General features: G+C 46.4%; 1 protein-coding gene across 1 annotated transcript; it reads left to right on the plus strand.

Annotated features, from left to right (window-relative positions):
• Positions 1-684: 684 nt before the first annotated feature.
• On the plus strand, positions 685-21,321 carry GIMAP8 (GTPase, IMAP family member 8). Its single transcript, XM_036327417.1, has 6 exons — positions 685-880; positions 7,668-8,328; positions 12,838-12,883; positions 14,255-14,359; positions 15,401-16,015; positions 19,237-21,321. The coding sequence occupies exons 1-6, from the start codon at positions 822-824 to the stop codon at positions 19,905-19,907; spliced, it is 2,157 nt and encodes a 718-aa protein (XP_036183310.1). The 5' UTR covers positions 685-821; the 3' UTR covers positions 19,908-21,321.
• Positions 21,322-23,621: the final 2,300 nt, after the last annotated feature.

Here is a 23,621-nt window from a genome sequence, read left to right on the forward strand (position 1 = left end):
TCAGACATCCCCTGAGGGTTCCCAGACTGTGAGAGGGCACAGTACGGGCTGAGGGACACTCCCCTCCGAGTGCACCGGGCCTCTAGTAGTGAAATAAAACTTGAAAAAGTCTTGCTCCGTGTTCAAACTCTTTCAATTTCAGGAAGCGTTGTGACGCTATGGCCTCTCACAAAGCATGCGCGGTCTGGCACGGGAAGTGCTCTGCTAGCTGGGGAGGGAATGCTTTGCCTGGGAAGCAGCATTCGTCTGAGGGCCTGAGCTGCTCCGGCCAGGGATTTCAGGGACGCCTTCCCGGAAGAGGGGTGAGGGATTGTTACCAGCGCTGGGAAGGCTGCTTCAGGGTGGACAGAGGTTGGGGAGCTGATGGTGGGGACAGTGTCTTCATCGAAGCCCCTAAAGGTGCCATTGTTTCTGTCCTCAGCGGCAGGAAGCCGCCCACATCGCCTGCTTTGCCCTGAGCCTGATGAGCCCTCTCTAGGGACCCTCTGCCGCTCCGCCTGGGGCCCAAGCCCCAGACCCTCTCGTTTGCCCTCCAGCCTGGCATTCTGCAGCTCCCTGCCCCGCCTGCCCCTGCCGCTCACCCTGTGACCTGGCACTAATTCTGAACTTCCCCTGTGCCTGCATTTGTGCTTCCGTTGCTGCAAAACCGAAACCCACATCTCCATACTTCTTCCTCCTGGGGAACGCTGTTTATCAGGAAGACCTTGCAGAGCTGGTCCGGCCCTGCTTTCCTGTTTTCCCGGCCTGAGGCCCCTCAAACCACCCTCTTTAGGGTTCTGGTTGCCTGAGAGGAACTAGCAGCCGCTCCCACCTGCCAAGCAATGGAGCAGGCCCATCGTGGAGGCTCTGAGACCGAGGCCGGCCTGGGGACAGGACCAAGGTATGTGTGCGCAGATATGGGCCTGCACCACCAGGACGCCAGCCCAGAGAGGGGCAGGAGCCACCTGGAGGGTGTGGTCTCAGGCCTCTGGGATGGTTCCTCCTTATTCAGCACTGGTCTCCCCAGCCCGGGGCGTGGGGTGGGCAGAGGCCCCCCTTCCTGAGGAGGCTGATCCAGGAGGGAATGCTCTCCACAAGGCTGGGGTGAGGCCTAGTGGGAGGGGGAGGAAAAGGAAAGTGGAGGGGGTCCAATCGTGAGGAATTGTGCTAGCAGCAGCCCCCCCCCCCACCCCCAGAAGCTGGGAGTTTGGACCCTGATCTCCCACATTCACCTTTAGAATATCCCCCAGCCTTTGCACACTTCCGTTTCTAATACCTGGTCACTGGCTGTGGTGAGTGTTTGCAGAAATAATATTTCCGATTTCACCTACATTTAAGCCACCTGGCCTCATCCCATGAACGCTTGGGATGACTGAGCTGTGGGCTGGACGGAGTCCTCCCTGGCCCAGCTCTGGAGGCCTCCCTGACCAGCGGGTGTGAACTGCCTGGGGAGGGGGGAATCCCTGACCCCCGGAAGCTCTGCCCGGATGCCTGGAGCCACGTCCCCCTCCGGCTGACCCCTGAGAAGAAGATGGAGGCTGCTCAGAGCCTCGACTAGAGCTCTGAAGGAAAGCTTTCTGCCTTTGTTCTCTCTCCATTGCTCTGCTGGGGTCTCCAGAGGGCCTGGGAGATGGTCAGAGGGAAATGTGGGTTGTAAAGGTGAGAGGGAGGGAGAAGGGAGTTTTGATTTCCTTTTGTCCTTTAAAGTATTTTCTATATGCTTGGGAGAAAATGGTATAGGCTGGGCAATTGTATGTATGGAGAGAGAGAGAGAGAGAGAGAGAGAGAGAGAGAGAGAGAGAGGAGAGAATAAATATGAATCAGGCCTCCTGGGCCGGAAAGAGTTCAGCAACATCATTTGGTCACACGATGCTGGGAAACCATGTAAAACAGTGACGCTTACTTGGCAAAGAAATTCCTTTCTCCTTCACACCTGCTGGATGTCTCTGCTTATTTACCCACTGGTGCTTATTGTTGCTATTGTTAATCCTCACCTAGGTTGTTTTTCCATTGATTTTTAGAGAGAATGGAAGGGAGGGGAAGAGACAGAGAGAGAGACATCCACGTGTTTTCTCCTACACGCAGGGGTCGAGCCTGTAACCAAGGTACATGCCCTTGACTGGAATTGAACCCGGGACCCTTCAGTCCTCAGGCCAACACTCTCTCCACTGAGCCAAAGCAGCTAGGGCTGCACTGGTGCTTTTTAAAAATTAATGCACGAAAATAATACCACTTCACTAGCTTGGGATACAACATACAGTTACTTCTCTTATTAGTCAAAGTAACATCACTTCAGTCTCCCTCTGTACTTGTAAAAACTGTTTCTTTCTTTCCTCACATGCCACTCATGATCACTCATTTAACACCATTTATTGAGCATGTACAGGCATGGGAAAAGTAGGTTTGCAGTTGTGAATAGGCAAAACACAGAGTTTTTTCTTGTATGATTATTGATGAATTATTGTATTACTAGAGGCCCGGTGCATGAAACTTGTGCACGGGTAGGGTCCCTAGGCCTGGCCAGCGATTAGGGCCAATAGGGGCTTTCCTTCCCCTGGCTGCCAGCTGCCAGCAGGGGCCTGCCTTTGTTCTGCTCCACCCCCTGGTGGTCAGCACACATCATAGCAAGTGGTGGAATTCCTGGTTGATTGAACTCCCTCGGGAACAATTTGCATATTAGTCTTATATAGGATTTTCTTTTTAAAAAATATTTTTACTGATTTCAGAGAGAGGAAGGGAGAGGGAGAGAGAGAAACATCAATGATGAGAGAGGATCATTGATTGGTTGCCTCCTGCATGCCCTCCACTGGGGATTGAGCCTGCAACCTGGCCATGTGCCCTGACTGGGAATTGAATCCTGACCTGGTTCATGGGTTGATGCTCAACCACTGAGCAACCCTGGTCAGGGATGTATTATTTTCCATACGAACAACTGTAAACCCACTTTGGCCCCACCCTGTACTATATGGCAGGCCCCAAGTTAGGGCTCAGGGACACAGAACAAGACAGGCTTGGTCCCTGCTCCCATGGAGCAGTAGAGAGAAAACTAGAAAGTAGACAATAAATAATATCGGATGGAAATAAATGAGACTAAGGAGTTAGGGTAAGGGTTTCTTTATATAGCCGTGTATCTGGGCAAGAAGGTGCTCTTGGAAGAGTCCCACAGTGATGGACTTAGGCTACAAAGAAGCCTAGTTCTCGGAGTAACAGCCCTGAGGTATGGTTTTTGGGCTGAGGTGGGCTTTGCCTCTTGAGTCACATAAGAGGGGTGCAGAGGGCTCTAGAGAAGAGCCCAGGCCTCTGTTTGTGGCCCCGATGAGCGGTTTCTCACCCCCACCAGTGCTTGTCCTTCCTGGTGGGGCTGCTTGAAGGAGGGCTGGCACACGGCCTTCCCAACCTTCTCTGATCCCTTCTTTACAGTGAGGTTTCTCCCTTCAGCAGGCCACTGGCCGTTTCTCTCTCTCTCTCACAGGTTTGTGAAGATTTCATTAAGAGAGGATTCACCAAAACCAATATGTTAGTGTCTTTTTGTTTGGGGCCACAAAGCTTTTACAGTCCAAGCCTTATATCTTAATAAAATTAGGGAGGGATGAGAGGCTATGACATAGATTACTTTTTAACATGTTCCTGCTCTATTAGATAAAACTATTTTCATAAATAATAATGAAATGAAATGATTACATTTTATCTTTGCCCTTACTGAACAAAAAATAGTCCAATTGGTAATTGGTCTTCTTTTTAACAGTTTAACATTTTTTTAGTCTTTCTTAATATATTATGTTTTTTCAATTATAGTTTATATTCAATATTATTATTATTATTACATTTTTTCAAGTTTACATTCTATTTAATTTAGTACATGAAATGCAGAAGCTTTCATGCTCATGTACTTAAATTCTTGATTCTAGAGCACAAACCAAGATATTTTTAAAAAAATTCTTTATTGTTTGAAGTATTACATGAGTCTCCTTTCCCCCCCATTGACTTCCCCCTTCCCCCCTCCCCCATTCACAAGCCCTCACCCCTACTGTCTGTGTCCATTGGTTCTATGTCTCTGGTTCTATTTTTGTTCATCAGTTTATGTTGTTCATTATATTCCACAAATGAGTGAGATCATGTGATATTTATCTCTCTCTGACTGGCTTATTTCACTTAGCATAATGCGCTCTAGTTCCATTCATGCTGTTGCCAATGGTAAGAATTCCTTCTTTTTTACAGCACCGTGGAATTCCATTGTATAGATGTACCACAGTTTTCTAATCCACTCATCTGCTGATGGGCCCTTAGGCTGTTTCCAAATCTTAGCTATGGTAAATTGTGCTGCTATGAACATAGGGGTGCATATATCCTTTCTGATTGGTGTTTCTGGTTTCTTGGGATATATTCCTAGAAGTGGGATCACTGGGTCAAATGGGAGTTCCATTTTTAATTTTTTGAGGAAACTCCATACAGTTTTCCACAGTGGCTGCACCAGTCTGCATTCTCACCAGCAGTGCAAGAGGGTTCCTTTTCCTCTGCATTCTCTCCAGCACTTGTCGTTTGTTGATTTGTTGATGATAGCCATTCTGACAGGTGTGAGATGGTACCTCATTGTTGTTTTGATTTGCATCTCTCAGATGATTAGTGACTTTGAGCACGTTTTCATATGTCTTTCTGCCTTCTGTATGTCCACTTTCGAAAAGTGTCTATTTAGGTCCTTTGCCCATTTTTTGATTGGATCATTTATCTTCCTTTTGTTAAGTTGTATGAGTTCTCTATAAATTTTGGAGATTAAACCCTTATCTGAAACAGCATTGGCAAATATGTTTTCCCATGCAGTGGGCTTTCTTGTTGTTTTGTTATTACATATTTTTTAATCCTTACCTGAGAACATGCTTAGAGAGAGGAAGGGAGAGAGAGATAAACATCTATTGATTACCTTCTGTACGTGCCCCATCCAGAGATTGAACCCAAAACCTGGGCGTGGGCCCTGACAGGGAGTTGACCTGGCAACCTTTCGGTGCACAGGACGATGCTCAACCAACTGAGCCACTCCGGCCAGGCCGTTCAATATTATTTTGTACTAGTTTCAGGTGTACAGCATAGTGGTTTGATAATCACATACTTTACAAGATACTGTTCTCTTAAAAGGTATGAACCAGTGGTTCTCAGCCTTGGCTGCACATTAGAATCACCTGGGAATCTTTTTAAAATCCTGATTTCTGGGCCTCATCCTCCGGAAATTCTGTTTCTTTGTTATACAGTGGGGCCACACCATTAGTAACAAAGAAACAGAATTTCCAGAGGATGAGTCCCGGAAACCAGTATTTTAAAGAGATTCCCAGGTGATTCTAATGTGCAGCCAAGGTTGGGAGCCACTGGCTTAGATGGTAAGAGTATTAAGTGTTTATTTAACAAAGAGGTGGTTCAAGGGAGATCTGGCAGCTTAGTGATGTCATCAGGGACCCTTTACCTTTCTGCTCTGCCCCCCTTTGGCTTGAATGGTGCATGCTGACTTTTTGTTTTCTTGTTACCTCATTGCCCCATGATGGCAGCTGCAATTCCAGACATCACATTTAAGTTCCATGAACAGAGAAGTGGGGGTGGGGAGGGTGCGGAGGGTGGGAGAGTGATAATAGGAGCTTCTCTGTTGGAGTCTACCCCTGTCATCAAGAAAAAAATAGCATTTTCAGCCCTGGCTGGGTAGCTCTGTTGGTTAGAGCACAGTCTCTACACACCGAGGTTGTGGGTTTGGTGTCTCGTCCGGATACATACGAGGAATACATAAATAAGTGGAACAACAAATCAATGTTTCTCTCTCTCAAATCAATAATAATAATAATAATAATAGCCGAAACCGGTTTGGCTCAGTGGATAGAGCGTCGGCCTGCGGACTGAAAGGTCCCAGGTTCGATTCCGGTCAAGGGCATATACCTTGGTTGCGGGCATATCCCCAGTAGGAGATGTGCAGGAGGCAGCTGGTCGATGTTTCTCTCTCATCAATGTTTCTAACTCTCTATCTCTCTCTCTTCCTCTCTGTAAAAAATCAATAAAATATATTAAAAAAAATAATAATAGTAATAAAGAAGACAGCCTTTTCAGAAGGCCCAAACAAATGTTCCCTCAACTGTCACCAACTAGATCTGGGTCACATGGATACCACTATTTGGAAGGTTGGCTGAGAGATTTAGTGTATTAGTTTCTTGTTGCTGCTGTAACACATTGCCACAAACTGAGTCACTAAAACCCCCACAAACTTATTATTTTAGAGTTCTGGGGGTTGGACGTCTTAAAATCAAGGTGTTGAGCAGGACTGTGATCCTTCTGGGGCCTCTAGGGGAGAATCTGCTTCCTGGCCTTTCCTGGCTTGTAGAGTCGGCCTCCGCCGTCAAAGCCAGCAGGGCAGCATTTTCAAATCTCACTCTCTGATCCTCCCAGCGCTGTTTTCACATCTTTTTCTCACTCTGACTCTCCTGCCTCGTTCTTATAAGGACACTGATAATGTGCTTACATTGGGCCCACCTGGATGATCCAAGATTCTCTCTCTGTAACCAGGCAACCAGTGGGTCCAGGCTGCCAATTAAGCAGAGACAGGGTTGAATCATATATGAGCGGTTATTCCAATAATGCTGGCAGTATGGGAGAGCAGCAGGTCATCCACAAAGATCTGCTCTACCCCTCCCCATAAGCCAGCTGCTTATACTGGGTAGAAGGACCAAGATTACATAGGAAAGTAGGAATTACAGGCATGGGAAAGCAGGCAACACATAACGGTTTCAGGTTACAGGGAATGTGGGCTGGGGGTGGGGTGTTGCAGAGGGTGGGTACCTCCAGGACCAGATTGTCTTAGCAGCAAGGTTGTTAATCTAGGCAATTCTCTGAAAAGGAGGGTGGACTGCATTCTGATGTTAACTCCCATGTCCCAGGTGTGCAACTCCCAGCGAGGTTAGAATGTGCTTCCTCTAATCAGAACAGAAGGATCACGATTAACAGAGCATGGTTAATATTTCTTATAATCATAGCTAATTTCCAATATTCTATTTCTGTTCCTACCATCTCCACCTGAAGATCCCCATTACATTGGCAGAGTCCCTTTTACCACTAAAGGTAATGAAGTCATAGATTCCGGGATTAGTGCATGAACACATGGGGGGGGGGGGGGGAAGGGGGGAAGCATCATTCTCTCTGTCACAGTGTCTAGTTTCTTCCAGCATGCAGGTGGGTAATGTGCGTAAAGAAGGGCTTGTCAGTTTAGCCCATCTACAGTGTTTGACATTTTATCAACATGGATTTATTTCACAAACAAGTGTGCAGAGAAGGTCCTAGTAAACATGATTCCTTGTTCCAGTCTAGTCTGAGTCTAGCATTCCAGTAGCCTAAATCCTCAGTGGGAAAATTTGAGTCAAAGAGAACATACTGCTGTGGCTGGTGTGGCTCAGTTGGTTGGGCATCGTCCCCTGCACCGGTTCAATTCCCAGTCAGGGCACATGCCCGGGTTGCAGACACGATACCCAATAGGGGGCCTGTAGGAGGCAGCTGATCGATGTTTCCCTTTCACTTCAGTGTTTCTCTCTCTCTCCCTCTCCCTTTCTCTCTGTCTAAAAGTCAGTAAAAATCGTAAACAATGAGAGAGAACACATTTTCTCGCTGCTCCTCTGTTAACTCTGCATGTGAGCTGAACCTTGATGTGTTGCTCTTTGTTCCAACAGGACCTGCAGGAGCCTGTGTCAGGAGGATGCTGCGGAGCAGGGCTGCTCCCCGGGGCCACTGAGGCTCCTTCTCGTAGGGAAGCGTGGAGCAGGAAAAAGTGCCACAGGAAACACTATTCTGGGCAAAAAGGCGTTCCTGTCCAGATTCAGTGGGAAGATGGTGACTGAAACGTGCCAGAGAGAGAGTGGGACCATGAGAGGGGAGGAGGTTGTGGTCATCGACACCCCCAGCCTTTTCTCCTCAACGGCTTGTGCCAAAGACAAGCAACGAAACCTTGAACACTGCTTGAAGCTCTCTGCCCCCAGCCTGCACGTCCTGCTTCTGGTGATCCCCATCGGCCACTGTAACGTGGAGGACAAAGAGACAATCGAGGGCGTCCTGGAGGTGTTTGGAGCGGAAGCCAGGAGGCACATCATTATCATCTTCACTTGGAAGGACGATTTGGGTAAAGACTCCATGGAAAGTTACCTTCTACACGACAGACTGCTGGGAGGGCTGGTCGAAAAGTGTGGACGCCGCTACTGCTTGTTCAACAACAAGGCCGGCGAGGCTGAGCGGGACAGCCAGGTGGCAGAGCTCCTCCGCATGGTCAAGCTTTTGGTGGATGAGAATGGAGAGCCCTACCCCGTGAATTTCAACAACGAAGGCAATGGATTCCAGGTGAGAATTCTCGTTAAGGCCTCCAAGGACCTCTGTGTTGTTAGAGAGAGTGGGATGAAGATGGGCAGAGACATGTGAAAAGGTTCATAGGCCTTGTATAAGGGGATATCTACACTAATAAAAGAGAAACATGCAAATTCGCCATCACTCCGTCACTCCGCCACTCCGCTACACCCACCAGGCAATCAGGAGTGAGTATGCAAATTAACCCAACTAAGATGGCGGCAGCCACGGAGCTGGAGTGAGCAGGAGGCTGGGGTTGCCCCCGGTGATGGAGGAAGCCAAGCTTCCTGCCTGCCCTGGCCAGCCCTGGGCTCCACTCAAGGCTACAAAGCTTCAATTATAGACGATAAATAAATCCCAGATACCTGCTTCCAGCCCGCCCTGGCCTCCGCTCAAGGAGGTGCTGGGAAAAAAAAAAAAAAGATAAAAAGGAGAGGCTGGGAGCTTGGGCTGCCGGGGGGAGGGGTGGTGGTGGTGGTGGTGGTGGTGGTGTGTGGCCAGCCTGAAAACGGCCATCAGCCCCTCACCTAGGCTGGCCAGGCACCCTAGCGGGACCCACACCCTGATCCGGGACACCCTTCAGGGCAAACCAGCCGGCCCCCACCCGTGCACCAGGCCTCTATCCTATATAATAAAAGGGTAATATGCAAACTGACCCTAACAGCAGAACAACTGGGAATGACTGGTCACTATGACACACACTGACCACCAAGGGGCAGATGCTCAATGCAGGAGCTGCCCCCTGGTGGTCAGTGCGCTACCACAGGGGCAGCTCTGCTCAGTCACAAGTCAGGCTGATGGCTGCCAGTACAGTGGTGGTGGTGGGAGCCTCTCCCGCCTCCTCAGCAGCGCTAAGGATGTCCGACTGCAGCTTAGGCCTGCTCCCTGCTGCAAGTGGACATCCCCTGAGGGCTCCCAGGCTGCCAGAGGGATGTCTGATTGCCAGCTTAGGCCTGATCCCCCCCAGGGAGTGGGCCTAAGCCAGCAGGTAGACATCCCCCGAGGGGTCCCAGACTGCAAGAAGGCACAGGCTAGGCTGAGGGACCCCCTCGAGTGCACAAATTTTTGTGCACTGGGCCTCTACTTTATTCATAATCTGGAAAGATAAGGCACCAGATGGTATGTTACTTTGGATATTAACCTTTGGGCTTTATTGGTAAGTTTATTGGTAAATTAAGTCCGTGCCTGACTTTACCCTTCACAAATGACTTTGGACACAATTGACTCATTAGACCCCCTTGGCTTCAATAAAACTATCCTTCTGTCTCCCTCCGCCCCATCCTTTCTGGCCACTCTGGGGATTGCCGAGTCCTCCTCGAATGAGCTCTAAAGGTTGGCGTCTTCTGGGCTTGGTCCTAGCCTGTCCTCAATTCTCTACATGCTCCCTTGGGTGATCCCACATTTCACGGCTTTGAGCTCCATCTATTTCTAACAGTTTCCAAATTAGTAGCCCTAGCCCAGGTCTCTCCTCTGAGTTCTGCCTCCGTTATCCAATTGCTACTTGACACCTCCGCTGGGCTCTCTTATAGGACCCCAGACTTAACATGTCCAAACTTTCAGTTTTCCCTCTTAAATCTGTAAGATTTCTGTTTTCCTCTCAACTTGGTAAATGGTTGTGCTGCTTACTACGCTCTTCAAACACAAACCCAGGAGTCAGCTTTGATACCACAGCTAGCACCTGCTGCCCAAGAAAGCCTCAAGCCTGTGATCATGCACCTGGCACCCACCTGCTTCTCTCCACCTCCACAGCCACCATCGGGTACAAGACAGCCTCTTCTCTTGCCTGTACTATTTTACAAATAATCTACTAGCAACTTTCCCCTCATTCATTCTTGGGCCTTATACCCCCACCCATTTGACACACAACAGCCAGAGTGACCTTTTATTTACTTATTAAACTTGAATGAAGAATGTATTCAGAACTAAGGAAGGCAAGCTTTTGCCTCTGAGGAGCTTATACATCAACTAGAGTGACTTATGCATAAGGAACAAAGTAATCATTGATTCAGTGTAACTAAGCGAATGTTGGTACAGAGAATTCTATAAATATAGGTGCCGGAGAAGGTAAAGCAAACAAAAATTCAGCATGGGGGCCGCTGGATTCGAGAGGATCTTCTTAGAGCTGATGGCCATGGGAGAGAAGTCAGTACTTATTGAGCACCTACTAAATTCCAGACGCATACATGAACTGATTTAGTCTTCACAGCAACTCTATGCACAGATGTTCTACAGATGAGGACCCTGAGGCTCAAGAGTTCTGAAAAATATGTATCTTCAGGGACTGCTGTGAGGAGTAAATGAAATGCTTACAAAGTAATTTGCAAATACTTGAAACTGGGTAAATGTTCAATAATTATAAGCTGCTATTATTATGATTGTTATTATTATAATAAAAGTGTATGAGGTCCAAATAAATTATGGAGACATTAAGGATTTAATAATCCAGCCCAGTCGGTGTTGCTCGGTGGTTGAACGTTGATGCATGAACCAGGAGGTCACTGGTTCGATTCTTAGGGCACATGCCTGGGTTGCGGGCTCAATCCCCAGTAGGGGGTGTGCAGGAGGCAGCCAATCGATGTTTCTTTCTCATCGATGTTTCTATCTCTCTATCCCTCTCCCTTCCTCGCTCTAAAATCAATAAAAAATATTTTAAAAAAGGATTTAATAACCCAGAGATGGAGCGAAGATTCTCACTTTTTGGACTCTAGCACCAAGACATAAAAACATATGAAGGTGTGGACAAGGACCCTTATCACTGAATATTTTGAAATAGTAAAACCAGAAATAACCTGTAGGTCTATCAATAAAGGAAGGATTGCATTAGTTTAAATGGTTGCATATGGAACTAATTGCATCTACTTGTGTAGATGTGCAGACATATTATTAAGCTGGTTGCAGAACAAAAAAGCCTAATAAGCCTCTCTATGTGTTCATATATTACTTGCATGTATTTGTGTAAAGATAGGAAAACATAGAAGGATATACAAGTTAACAGCTTACTTTTCTGGTGGATTGGAGATGGAAAAATTATTAAATTTTAGATCATACACATTTGCATGGTAACAATCGTTTGGATTAAAATAAATAAACATGAAAGAATTTGAGCTGGGCTGTGGAAGATGGAAAAAGTCTGATAACCAGCCGAAACCGGTTTGGCTCAGTGGATAGAGCGTCGGCCTGGGGACTGAAGGGTCCCAGGTTCGATTCCGGTCAAGGGCATGTACCTGGGTTTCGGGCACATCCCCAGTGGGAGATGTGCAGGAGGCAGCTGATCGATGTTTCTCTCTCATCGATGTTTCTAACTCTCTATCTCTCTCCTTTCCTCTCTGTAAAAAATCAATAAAATATATTAAAAAAAAAAAAAGTCTGATAACCAGAGAGGAATGAGAGGACCCAGGGAGAGATGATTGATGGTAGCAATGGTTTTGGGTAAGGCCAGGTGAGGAAGCAGGAAAGTTGGTGGGCATGGAGACTTAACAAAGACAAGGTTAAAATAAAGTACAGGAAGCTTCTAGGGATAGCAGAGTCATCAAGATTGTATGTCATTGTTTTCACCTTCTTTTTTTTGGTTAATCCTCACCTGAGAATATCTTTTCCATTGATTTTTAGAGAGAGGAAGGGTGGAGTGGGGGAGAGAGAGAGAAAGAGAACATCAATGTGAGAGAGACATCAATTAGTTGCCTCCTGCACACACCCCAACTGGACCAGGGATTGTGAACCTGCAACCCAGGTATGTGTCCTTGACTGGGACTTGAACTTTGACCCTTTGGTGCGTGGGCCAACACTCTACCCACTGAGCACACAGGCTAGGGTGTTTTCAACTTCTTTTATGATCCCATGCCAATTTAAGTTTGGGGAATCAGCATAAGACTTCACCAGGCAAGTGGAGGGGACATCCTTTGTCGTCATCTCTATTTGCCCCCTTGGATGGGGAAGCTTCCAAATTTTACTGGATTCATGTGAGAAGAAGCTTCATCTCTACCTTGGGGGATCCAGTGAGGGCAGAAGACATTGGAGAGACATGGGGAGCCTGCTTCCCAATGTCCTCGCGTTGCCTTGTCTCTCAAACGCACATCACAGACATTCCTGAGCTAATTTCTTTCTTCAGGGAGTCCAGAAGTTCTCCTTAAGCCTCTGGATTTTCTTCAGGAATAGCAGAAACCCTGGGAGCCTTTCGAAGGAATTACTGATAGGAACTGTGGAGAAGTGAAGTTAGAGCTCCAGGAACAATGCCTTGCAGATGGGTTTCGTGGGGCTGCTTTGAGAGCGCGACCCGTCTTGCATCTGGGAAACCTGTTGAGGCAGCAGCAGCAGTAGGATCTCAAGATTGACTGTCATTATGGACAAGTCTAGAATGATCAGGAAGGGCCATGACCATGGCCTTGATTTGACCACATCTTAATCATCAAGTTATTCTGAGTTATACACTCGTGTCTCCATTTCTTTACTTTGTGAAAAGAAGAAAGTTTAGATCTGTGTACTTCATTTCCCCCCTTTATTTTCCAGGACTGTGTGAAAGAAGCTACCTCTCAGAAGGGGGACAATCTACATGGTAAGGTGATCCTTAAAAGAGTGTTAAGCTCATATAGACATTCCTTTGAGTGCATTATGCATCAAAGTGATAAGTCAGAGCAAAAATGTACCCTGGAGACCTAGCTTGTGTCAATGCGTACAACCTGTTCCTAGGGAACTCTTACCCCTTTTGAGAAGGTGTAGCACCAGCAAAGGTCCTGTACCCGGTGTGAGTGTCCCTGGCCTTCTCTGCAATGTTACAAAGCTGGGCTTGCCTGCTGTCCTGAGTTGGCCTCTCTGTCCTGCCCTTAGATCTAGCACCACCCAATTTTTGACTCCTCCTAGGAAAGCAGAAATCCCTCCTTCACAGATAGCACTAACTTGCAGAATTCAGTGATGCAGCTCAGTATCCTTGTACTGATTGCCATTAGTGATGTGTACTACACTCTGCACATGCCAGTACATCCAGAGCTACCTCGTTCTATGTAGTAGATGCAGTTTGGTCTGTAGGATGGGCATATATTACTAATTCAACCATCTCTTTATTGATGTACTTTCCAGTTATTTCTGGGCCAGCTCTGTGAAAGCACTGAATATTCACAACAAAAAAACCCCCAAACACACACAAGCACACATAAAGAAAGAAAGGAAGAAAGAAAAAAGAGCTGAATATTCAGCACTGAATACAATAGATGAGCTCTCTGTCCTCCCCAAATTTCCCCAAAAAATAATTAAAATGAAAATTCTAATAATGATAATAATTGCAGTTGACATGTGCTGAAAAATTACATGAAATATGTATTAATCATTCAGTCCTCATAGTATATAATATATAATCTTTGTACCAACCTTATAAAGAAGGTATTATCATCATCCTCATTTTATAGATGAATGAACTTAGCCACAGATCTGTAACAGGCAGCAGTAGGGATTTAAAATTCTGTCGATGCCCTGCAGCCAAGACCCTGAGGGACATACCTGTTGCGAATAAAACTGGGTTTATTGACTGTGGCCACGAGGGAATAGCACATCATGAGAAACCAAGGGGTATTTCAGAATGTGGTGTTGGAAAAGACTTTTTTAAAAAAATGTTTTTATTGAATTTTAGAGAGAAACATCAATGATGAGAGAGAAACATTGATCAGTTGCCTCCTGTATGCCCCCTACTGGGGATCAAAACTGAAACCTGGGCATGTGCCCTGCCTGGGAATCGAACCATTGACCTCTTGGTGCATGGATGATGCTCAACCAACTGAGCCACACAGGCAGGCAGAAAGGACTTTTTATAGGATGTAGGCTAGTGAGAGGTGATTTTGGGGAAAGTAGTAACTTTCCGAAGGCAACTTTCCAAGGACGTGTAGTCACTGCATTTCAGCTGCTTTCTTTAAATGCCACATTCACTCCCTCCCAGATTTGTCATGCAGACCTGGAGTGACAGTCCACCTGGATGGCGCCCTGGTTAACAGAGACCCAGTGACTATCCCTGGAGTTGCTGACTCTGCCATTCGCTCAGCACGTAAGTGTGGTGTGGACCTTGGATCACAGGAGAAGTGGTGGGAACAGGGCATGTATGGAGAGAGAGTTTTGTAGCACAGGTTTTTACAGCAATTTATGGAGGTATAATTTACACAGAGTAAATAAACTCAATGACTTTTACACATCTACACATACGCGACCACCATCTAGATAAAGATATGGCACATTTCCATCTCCTTACAAGTTCTCACTGCCCCTCCCCTAAGGGAACCACTCTCCAGACTTTTACCAACATTGGTCAACCTTGTCTGTTCTTGAACTTTATATAATGTACTCACATTGCATGTAATTTTGTGTTTGGCTTTTTAAAATTAGCATATTTTGGAGATCTAGCCATGTTGCATATCAGTAGTTCATTCTTTTCTTTTTTTAAAATTGCTGAGTTGTATTCTATTTTATGAATATACCATTCAGAGTTATTTTATTGTTATTATTATTATTTTAAAGAACAGTTTACTGATTTTTAGAGGGAGAGGAAGGGGGAGAGAGAGAAACATCGATGTGAGAGCAATGCATCCATTGGCTGCCTCCTGCAAGCCCCTTCCTGGGGATTGAGCCTGCAATCCGGGCATGTGCCCTTGACCTAGAATTGAGTGAGCAACCTCCTGGTGCACAGGATGACACCCAACCAACGGAGCCACACTGGCCAGGGCCACTCATGGTTATTTTAAACCTAGATTCTTCCTGGTCCTGCCTTAGCCCATGGACTTCATGTCCCAGTACTTACCTTTGGTAGCAAAATGAGAGGAATGCTAAGGACCAAGACCAGTGAAAGCCAAGTTTAACATTTTCATGTTCCTGGGCAATCTCAAGCCCTTGACATACCTCTTAATTTGTTCATGGTCCCTTTCGTGGCTTTTACTTTGATGGGTAGCTTCTGGCCAGGACTACAGTTCTATTGGGTCAGAGCACTGATGCCATTTTCTATAAAAACTGACAAGAAAGAGAATCGATCAAACTTGTCTCCATCTTTGTGCCCAACTATAAAAAGAGACTTGGAATCTGTCCTTTTGTCCTCCAGGGGAGCAGCTGCAGGCCACAGGATCTGAGCTGAACCCTGGGATGTTAGAACTAAAGGTCCTGCTCCTGGGGAAGCGTGGCGTTGGAAAAAGCACAGCTGGAAACAGCCTTCTGGGGAAGCGAGTCTTTGAGACCAAATTCAGTGACCACTCAGTAACCAAGAAGTTTAAGTCTGAGAGCAGAATCTGGAGAGGGAGGAAAATTTTGATCATTGATGGCCCAGACTTACTATCTGATTTAAAGGACTTTAAATCAGACCTTCGGAAACATGCCCCTCAGGGGCCCCATGCCTTCCTGTTGGTGACACCACTGGGCTCCTTCACTGAATATGCAGAGATGCTGAGTACCATCCAAGAAAGTTTTGAAGACGAATTAACTCAGTATATGATTGTGCTCCTCACAAGGAAAGAAGACCTAGAGGATCAGAATGTAGACACGTTTTTAACCAGGAATGGAGCCCTCTGTGAGCTTGTCAAGAAATGTGAAAACCGATACAGCATCTCCAACTACAGAGCGACAGAAAAAGAGGAACACTGCCAGGTGGACGAGCTCCTGCAAAAAATTGTGGAAGTGGCGCAGCAGAATGGAGACAAGTCTTGCAACTTCAAAAAGGAAGGCAAGAAAACATTTAATACCTGTTTTAAAAAAGCAGACATAGGCTATACAGGAACTTATTATTTTCTGAAGGGCATAGAGAAGATAAAAAGGACAGGTCCACTTTATCGACTAACTCTTCTCTTTCTCATTTCTCCAATTTAACTAAACTTATTTGCCTTTCCTTGCATACTGTGCTGACCTGGTCTTTAATTCTTTCATGAACCATACCTCATCTCTCCAACTGGATGGTGAGGGCCGTGAAGGAAGGAGTTGACCTTTTCCAGCATCTTGTTTTGGGTACAGTTTTCAACCTCTTTTGCCCAGGGCTCAGCACTCATTGTTGCTCTTGACCATTGGTTTACTTTCTCTTTCTTTGTCTTACGTTCAACTCTCTCTCTCTCCCTTTTAATTTTTTGTTTTTTAATTTCAGAGAGAAGAAGGGAAAGGGAGAGAGAGATAGAAACATCAATGGTGAGAGAGAGCCATCAATTGACTGCCTCCTGCATGCCCCCTACTGGGGATTGAGCCTTCAATCCAGGCATGTGCCTTAATTGGGAATAGAAGTGTGATCTCCTGGTTCATGGGTTGATACTCAACCACTGAGCCACACCAGCCGGGCTCTCCCGCTCTCTTTCTTGACTTTGTTTATTCTCTTGCTTCTTTACTCTTCTCTCCATTGGAGAGCGGAGGCCATTTTGACGGAACAAGAACTGGGAGCCTGAATGCTCATGATGGGTGGGCCCCGCATGGCTATAGATGGGATTTATTTATTAGCCTGGCCACACAACTCTATCTACTGCTGAAACAGAAGTTCCCATCCACTAAGTGCTATGCATTCTATTGACCTGAGCTGAGATCCTTCCAGCCCAGCATGACTCATCCCATTCTCTTGTGCTTCAAATGTGCTCACCTGGGAAGAACATCAGGCCTAAAGGAGCATATCTGTTCATTGAGCCATTTCCTATTCCTCATGGAGGGCCAGGTGTTGGGGAGCTTCTTAAGGAAGTACAGCCCTAGCTGGTTTGGCTCAGTAGATAGAGCACCGGTCTGAGGACTGAAGGGTCCCGGGTTCAATTCTGGTCAAGGGCACATGCCCGGGTTGTGGGCTTGATCCCCAGTAGGGGGCATGCAGAAGGCAGCTGATCAGTGATTTGCTCTCATCATTGATGTTCCTCTCTCTCTCTCTTCCTTCCTCTCTGAAATCAATTATATATATATATAATATATATATTAGAGGCACGGTGAACAAAAATTTGTGCACTGGGGGGGCGGTCCCTCAGCCCTGCCTGTACCCTCTCGCAGTCTGGGACCCCTCGGGTGATGACCACCTGCTGGCTTAGGCCCGCTCCCTGGGGGATTGGGCCTACGCTGGCAGTCAGACATCCCTCTGGCAGCCCAGGAGCCCTCAGGGGATGTCCACTTGCCAGCAGGGAGCAGGCCTAAGCTGCAGTCGGACATCCTTAGTGCTGCTGAGGAGGCGGGAGAGGCTCCCACCACCACCGCTGTACTGGCAGCCATCAGCCTGGCTTGTGGCTAAGCAGAGCTCCCCCTGTGGGAGCGCACTGACCACCAGGGGACAGCTCCTGCATTGAGCATCTGCCCCCTGGTGGTCAGTGTGTGTCATAGTGACCAGTCATTCCCAGTCATTCTGCTGTTAGGGTCAATTTGCATATTACCCTTTTATTATATAGGAGTGCCTGGCCAGCCTGGGTGAGGGGCTGATGGCTGTTTGCAGGCTGGCCACAGCCCCTTCATGGTGGGGGGTCCTGCTGGGGTGCCTGGCCAGTCTGGGTGAGGAGCTGAGGGCCATTTTCAGGCTGGCTAAGCCCCTCAGCGGGGACCCTCACCCCATGAGGGTGTGGCCAGCCTGGGTGAGGGGCTGATGGCTGTTTGCAGGCTGTCCACAACCCCCAGCCACCCAAGCTCCCAGTGGAGGCTGGCTGGAAGCAGGTATCTGGGATTTATTTGTCTTCTATAATTGAAACTTTGTTGCCATGAGCGGAGGCCACAGCCAACTCAAGGCAGGCGGGAAGCTTGGCTTCCTCCATCGCCGGGCATCCAAGCCTCCTGTTTGCTTCAGCTCTGTGGCTGCAGGCTGCCATCTTGGTTGGGTTAATTTGCATATAGTCGCTCTGATTGTGTGGTGGGCGTGGCTTAGGGCATAGCAAAGGTACAGTTAATTAGCATCTATGTATTTTATTAGCATATATATATATATATATATATATGATACAGACATGTGGGAATGTCAGGAGAGGCTGTGTGGAGGAAGCCCAGTGTGAAATGGGCTTTGGAGAATGGGTTATTTGGATGGCTAAGCAGAAACTTGGAAGACATTCCAGAGAGTACACTAGCAATTTGAAACAAAGAGGTAGGACTAAGCATGTCACGTGTGAGGGAACATCAGGGAGTGGTTTTGATGGATATGGAGGAGTCACACCTCTAGATAAAGTGGGATTGGGAGCTTACAGAGGCCCTTGAGAACCATACCCCCTGAGGTATGGAAGCAGGATTGAAATACGTGACAGATATGGGGTTGTCGGGAGACTTTATTCATCCTGTAAGCATAATATTATGGCTTTGGAATAAGCAATTCAATAATTTCCCCTTGTCGGGAGAGCACGGGGTGGGCTTCCTTTCTCCTTGTTTTGAGGTGGATATTCATAACTTGGGGAAAAGGTTATTATAACCACGAGATGCCTTTTGACATCAATGAAAGACACAGTTAAACTGAATGTGGTTGTAATGAGAAGTGCTGCATCTGGTAATCCACAGATGGTACGTGTAGTTGCTTTCTCACAAAAAATAATTCTATGGAATAATTTTACAAATACACCCAGGAGATTTTGCTACGGTTGGCATTAGTCGTCAGTGGGAAGACACAGTCACAGCAGGAACAGAAGACAGAGATGAGAGGAGTAGACTGGCCCCAGGTGAGTAGGTGAAGAGTAACAAAGCACTCACAGGTGCCAGGGAGTCAGAGAAGTTACCCGAAAAAGGAGCAGATTGAGAGATAGGAACAGTAGCATGTCCGCGGGTGAGTGCGGGGCAGGGACTGTGGCCAGGTCCTGCCTCGGAGTTCAGTGTGCCTGGAGGAAGCCATCCCGCGCTCAGGGCTGGAGCTGCTCTGGGAAAGCAACCCTGACGCTCCCTGAGTGTCCCGGCTGCCATGTGTGGCATCGCTTTGAAAGGCGCACCCAGGTCAGCCCGGGTCATGACTGTCCTGCTTTCCTCCCACAGAAGCCCTGTGCATTGTCCTCGTGGGGCGGGGCGGGACTGGGAAGAGTGCCACCGGGAACGCCATCCTCGGGAGGTCCACCTTCACCTCTCAGCTCCGGGCCCAGCCGGTCACCACGAAGTGCCAGACGGGCAACACGACGCGGGAGGAGCAGGACGTCGTGGTGGTGGACACTCCTGACCTCTGCCTGCTGTCCAGCCAGCCAGCCCACCGAGAGGGGTTCGGATGCAATGTGTCCTGCTATAACATGAACACGGTTCTAGTCCTGGTGCTCCAGCTGGGACGGTTCACCGCCCAGGACAAAGCGGTGGTGGGGACACTGAGGACCATCTTTGGAAAGGATGTTATGGAATACATGATTGTGCTTTTCACCCGGAAGGAAGACTTGGGGGCCGAGGACATTAGAGATTACTGCAAAAACACAGATAACACAGTTCTTAAGGAGACCATTAAAAAGTGTGGGTGGCGAGTTTGTGCTTTTAATAACAAAGAAACCGGCCAAGCTATGGAAGACCAGGTAACAGACCTTTTGAAAATGGCCAATGAGCTGATACGTAAACGTAAAAAGCACAGATTTTTCTGTGATGAGAATGACAGCAAAATAACGAAAGATGCCCAGGAAAGGAAATATCCCGGAAAAGAATTCCTAAAGCAAGTAAAAAGTTTCTTTTAATAGGTGGCTGACGTGCCTGGGGTCTCTTTAAGTTAGAGACGCACTCAGGTTGGGGGGTATAGGAAGACTGGTGGATGGGAAGTGGGTTCATGACTTTTAAGGGCTTGAGAAATCAAGGCCTCTCACCTGTGATGCTTCGGCTCTTTGAGGTAAACAAATTTTCAGGTTGGGGCAGGTAGTAGATTATAAAGGAGCAAGAAAAAATAAGGTAGGGAAAACGGGTCAGAATCAAGTCACAAGAATTACCTTACCTTTGCAGGTAGATCGGAGTCAGGACCAAGGCGAAGGCCAGCCTGTGGCCAGAATACATATTGTTACACAAGAATCAGGGCGTCCAGATATATGAGAGCGAGGCGATGTCCAGCAAGTCCTGGGCGTGGCAGGGAGGTGCAGCTGGACTCCTGTGGGCCACCCCGTGCCTGCCAGGCCCGCTGGCTGCTGAGCTGTCCTTTCCTAGTGTGATGGCTATTCCTTTGTGCCCTCTCCATTTCTAGTCTGAATGCAAAGGGACCCAGTCACCCCTTCTTTGTTGTCCCTGAGGAAATGAACAAGACTGTGAGGTTTCAAATGACTATTGTTAAATCATCACAGTGAAGTAGACTAGAACAAAAATCAGTAAAATTGCCAAGATTAGACAACTTTGCAAAATTTTTAAATTTTAAGTATAATTCTAGACTCCCTCTAGAAAAGGTTATTGAAAACTCTTTTGCACTTTTCTCCCTTCTTTATCTTGAGGGTTAGGAATTAGGTTATAACCAGACAACTCACATAATTATGGTGTAAACACATTAGGGGCTTATGGTGTCTCATGTCCGGGGGCAGGCCATCTGAGGCAGGCGCCGTGTCCACGGTCCAGCTTCATTCTCACGCAGTCTCCGCACTTCAGGTTGCCACTAGGTTCCAAGCTGGTGATGTTCTACTCACAGGTGAGCAGTTGAAATTGAGAGCTGCCTGATGGAGGCGCTGTATGAGGCAAGAACTATAGAATCTTCTTTCAGTAGATGTAGGGCCAGATGTTTTCAATATTAGCCACTTTAGAGATACTTTGGGGACAGGATCTATATCACCCGCCTTTGTTTTTTTGTTTTTTTTGAAAGTATCAGCTTACCTTCAAGACTGACCCATTTATAAGAGCATGGACTGTCACCATTAATAATTTTGTATTCTGCATAACTCTTATTACGACAAATTCTGGAATACGTGTATGCAAATATACTCCACTGAGTGAAATAATAAAGATGAATGATATTATGAACTTATGTCCTCCTGATTCCGGTTTTTCTGACTTGAGGAAGAGCCTGGCTTCTCACAGAGGCAGGAGATGCCTCAGCTTGGCAGTATGGAGTTACCTCAAAAATTTAAAAATGGAACTGCCTTATGACCCAACTTTTCCACTTCTGGGAATTTATCCAAAGAAACCCAAAACACTAATTCAAAAGATTGTATGTACCCTTAAGTTCACTGCAGCATTATTTACAATAGCCAAGATTTGGAAGCAGCCCAAGAGTTCATCAATAGATGAGTGAATAAAAGAGCTGTGGTACATTTACACAATGGAATACTACTCTGTGGTAAAAAGGGAAGAAAATCTTACCCTTTGCAACAGCATGGTTGAACCTGGAGAACATTATGCTAAGTGAAATAAGCCAGTCAGAGAAAGACAAGTACCATATGATTTCACTCATATGTGGAATTTAATGAACAAACTGAACCACCAAACAAAATAGAAACAGACTCATAGATAGAGAGCAGGCAGACAGCTCTGGTGTGTTGTGGGGAGTGGAGGGATTGACCAAAAAAGAAAAAAAATAGACCTCATGGACATGGACAACAGTGTGGTGATTGTGGGGGGGTGAGAGTGGTGAGTGGAGGTGGAAGAGGGCATATAGGGGATAAATGGTGGTGGAAAAAAATAAAAAGAAAGTAAAGGAATACCAAAGATTAGAAGGTAGGAGAGAGGAATAGAACAAATTATCTCTCACCGCCCTCGGAAGGAACCATCATCTTTAAAATATATATATATATATATATATATATATATATATATATATATATATATATATAATTGATTTTTCACAGAGAGGAAGGGTGAGGGATAGAGAGCTAGAAACATTGATCAGCTGCCTCCTGCACACCTCCAACTGGGGATGTGCCCACAACCAAGGTACCTGCCCTTGACCGGAATCGAACCTGGGACCCTTCAGTCCGCAGGCCGACACTCTATCCACTGAGCCAAACTGGTTAGGGCTGTACCATCATCTTGATCTTGTTCTTCTAGCCTTCTTTGAGCCACCCAGTTTGCGGTCCTTTGCTACAAAGGACCCAGAAAACGCCAACTAGAGGGGCTAGAGTAGTAAGCAGTCCACATCTTTCTTTGATGAGTACACATTGGCTGTGGATTCATGACATTTCTTGTGATATGCCAGGTCCATCTCGTCCTCCATTTCTTCTACCCTCCTGGATAACTTCCTAATGGTTATGCCCAGTCCAAGAGCCCAGGACCCCAAAGGATATTCTGTGAGAGGCCATACCTTTGGCACCCAAGATAAAGCTTAGTGGCTTTGAGCAAATCACCTTTCCTGGCCTCAGACTCCTCATATCCAGAATAAACTAGTCATACAAAAGTAAATAAGTTCTCTTTCTAGCTATAAATGTGATGATTCCTGCAGCACTGATAAAGGTTAGCCTGACCTTCTATAACTCTCTTCATTTATTTTTTATTGAACCAACTTTTACAAATATATTATACCACATCTTGAATATAAGCTCTATCTGTCATTTAAAAGAATATATGTATTTTTTATTGATTTCAGAGAGGAAGGGAGAGGGAGAGAGAGGTAGAAACATCAGTGATGAGAGAATCATTGATTGGCTGCCTCCTGCATGCCCTACACTGGGGATCAAACCCACAAGCTGGACATGTGCCTTGACCTGGAATTGAACTGTGACCTCTTGGTTCATAGGTCGACACTCCGCCAGCCAGGTTCTATCTGTCATTCAAAAAAAAAGTATCTTTATTGTTGAAAGTATTGCATATATCCCCCTTTTTCCCCATTGACCCCCTCCACCCCATCTTCTCTCCATCCCCAGGTTTTCACCTCACTATTGTCTGTGTCCATGGGTTATGCATATATGCATATAAGTAATGGATCATTTTTAACAGTATATAATTAATGAGTTGTCAGCACAGTGTATTGGAAAAGTGTGGCCATATATATCAGAAGATCTGAAATCTAATCTTGATTTCAGAATAATGCTTAAATTAAAACACAAAGTAATATCATCTATTCCTTTCTGCAAATGATGGATTAGGCTAATTTTTTCCTTGTACTCCAAGAGAAGAGTTCTTTTCTTTTTTAAATCCTCACCCAAGGATATCTTTTTATTGATTTTTAGAGAGAGAGGCAGGGATGGAGAGAGAGAGAGAAAGAGAAACACTGATTTGAGAGAAAAACATTGATCAGTTGCCTCTCATATGTGTTCCAACTGGGGATCAAACCCACAACCTAGGTATGTGTTGGGACCAGGAATTGAACCCACCACTTTCTGGTATAGGGAATGAGGCTCCTACCAACTGAGCCATCTGGCCAGGGTAAGCAAAGAGCTATTTTCAGTTATAATGAGTCTAAAGTAAACCCAGTAGTGTAGGTTTTTCCTTTTCTCAATCCTACCCACACTTTTTTTTTTCTAGTAACATGTTTTTTCCCACCAAAC

This window comes from Myotis myotis, unplaced genomic scaffold (assembly GCF_014108235.1).
Source record: "Myotis myotis isolate mMyoMyo1 unplaced genomic scaffold, mMyoMyo1.p scaffold_m19_p_11, whole genome shotgun sequence".
NCBI classification, from domain to species: domain Eukaryota; kingdom Metazoa; phylum Chordata; class Mammalia; order Chiroptera; family Vespertilionidae; genus Myotis; species Myotis myotis.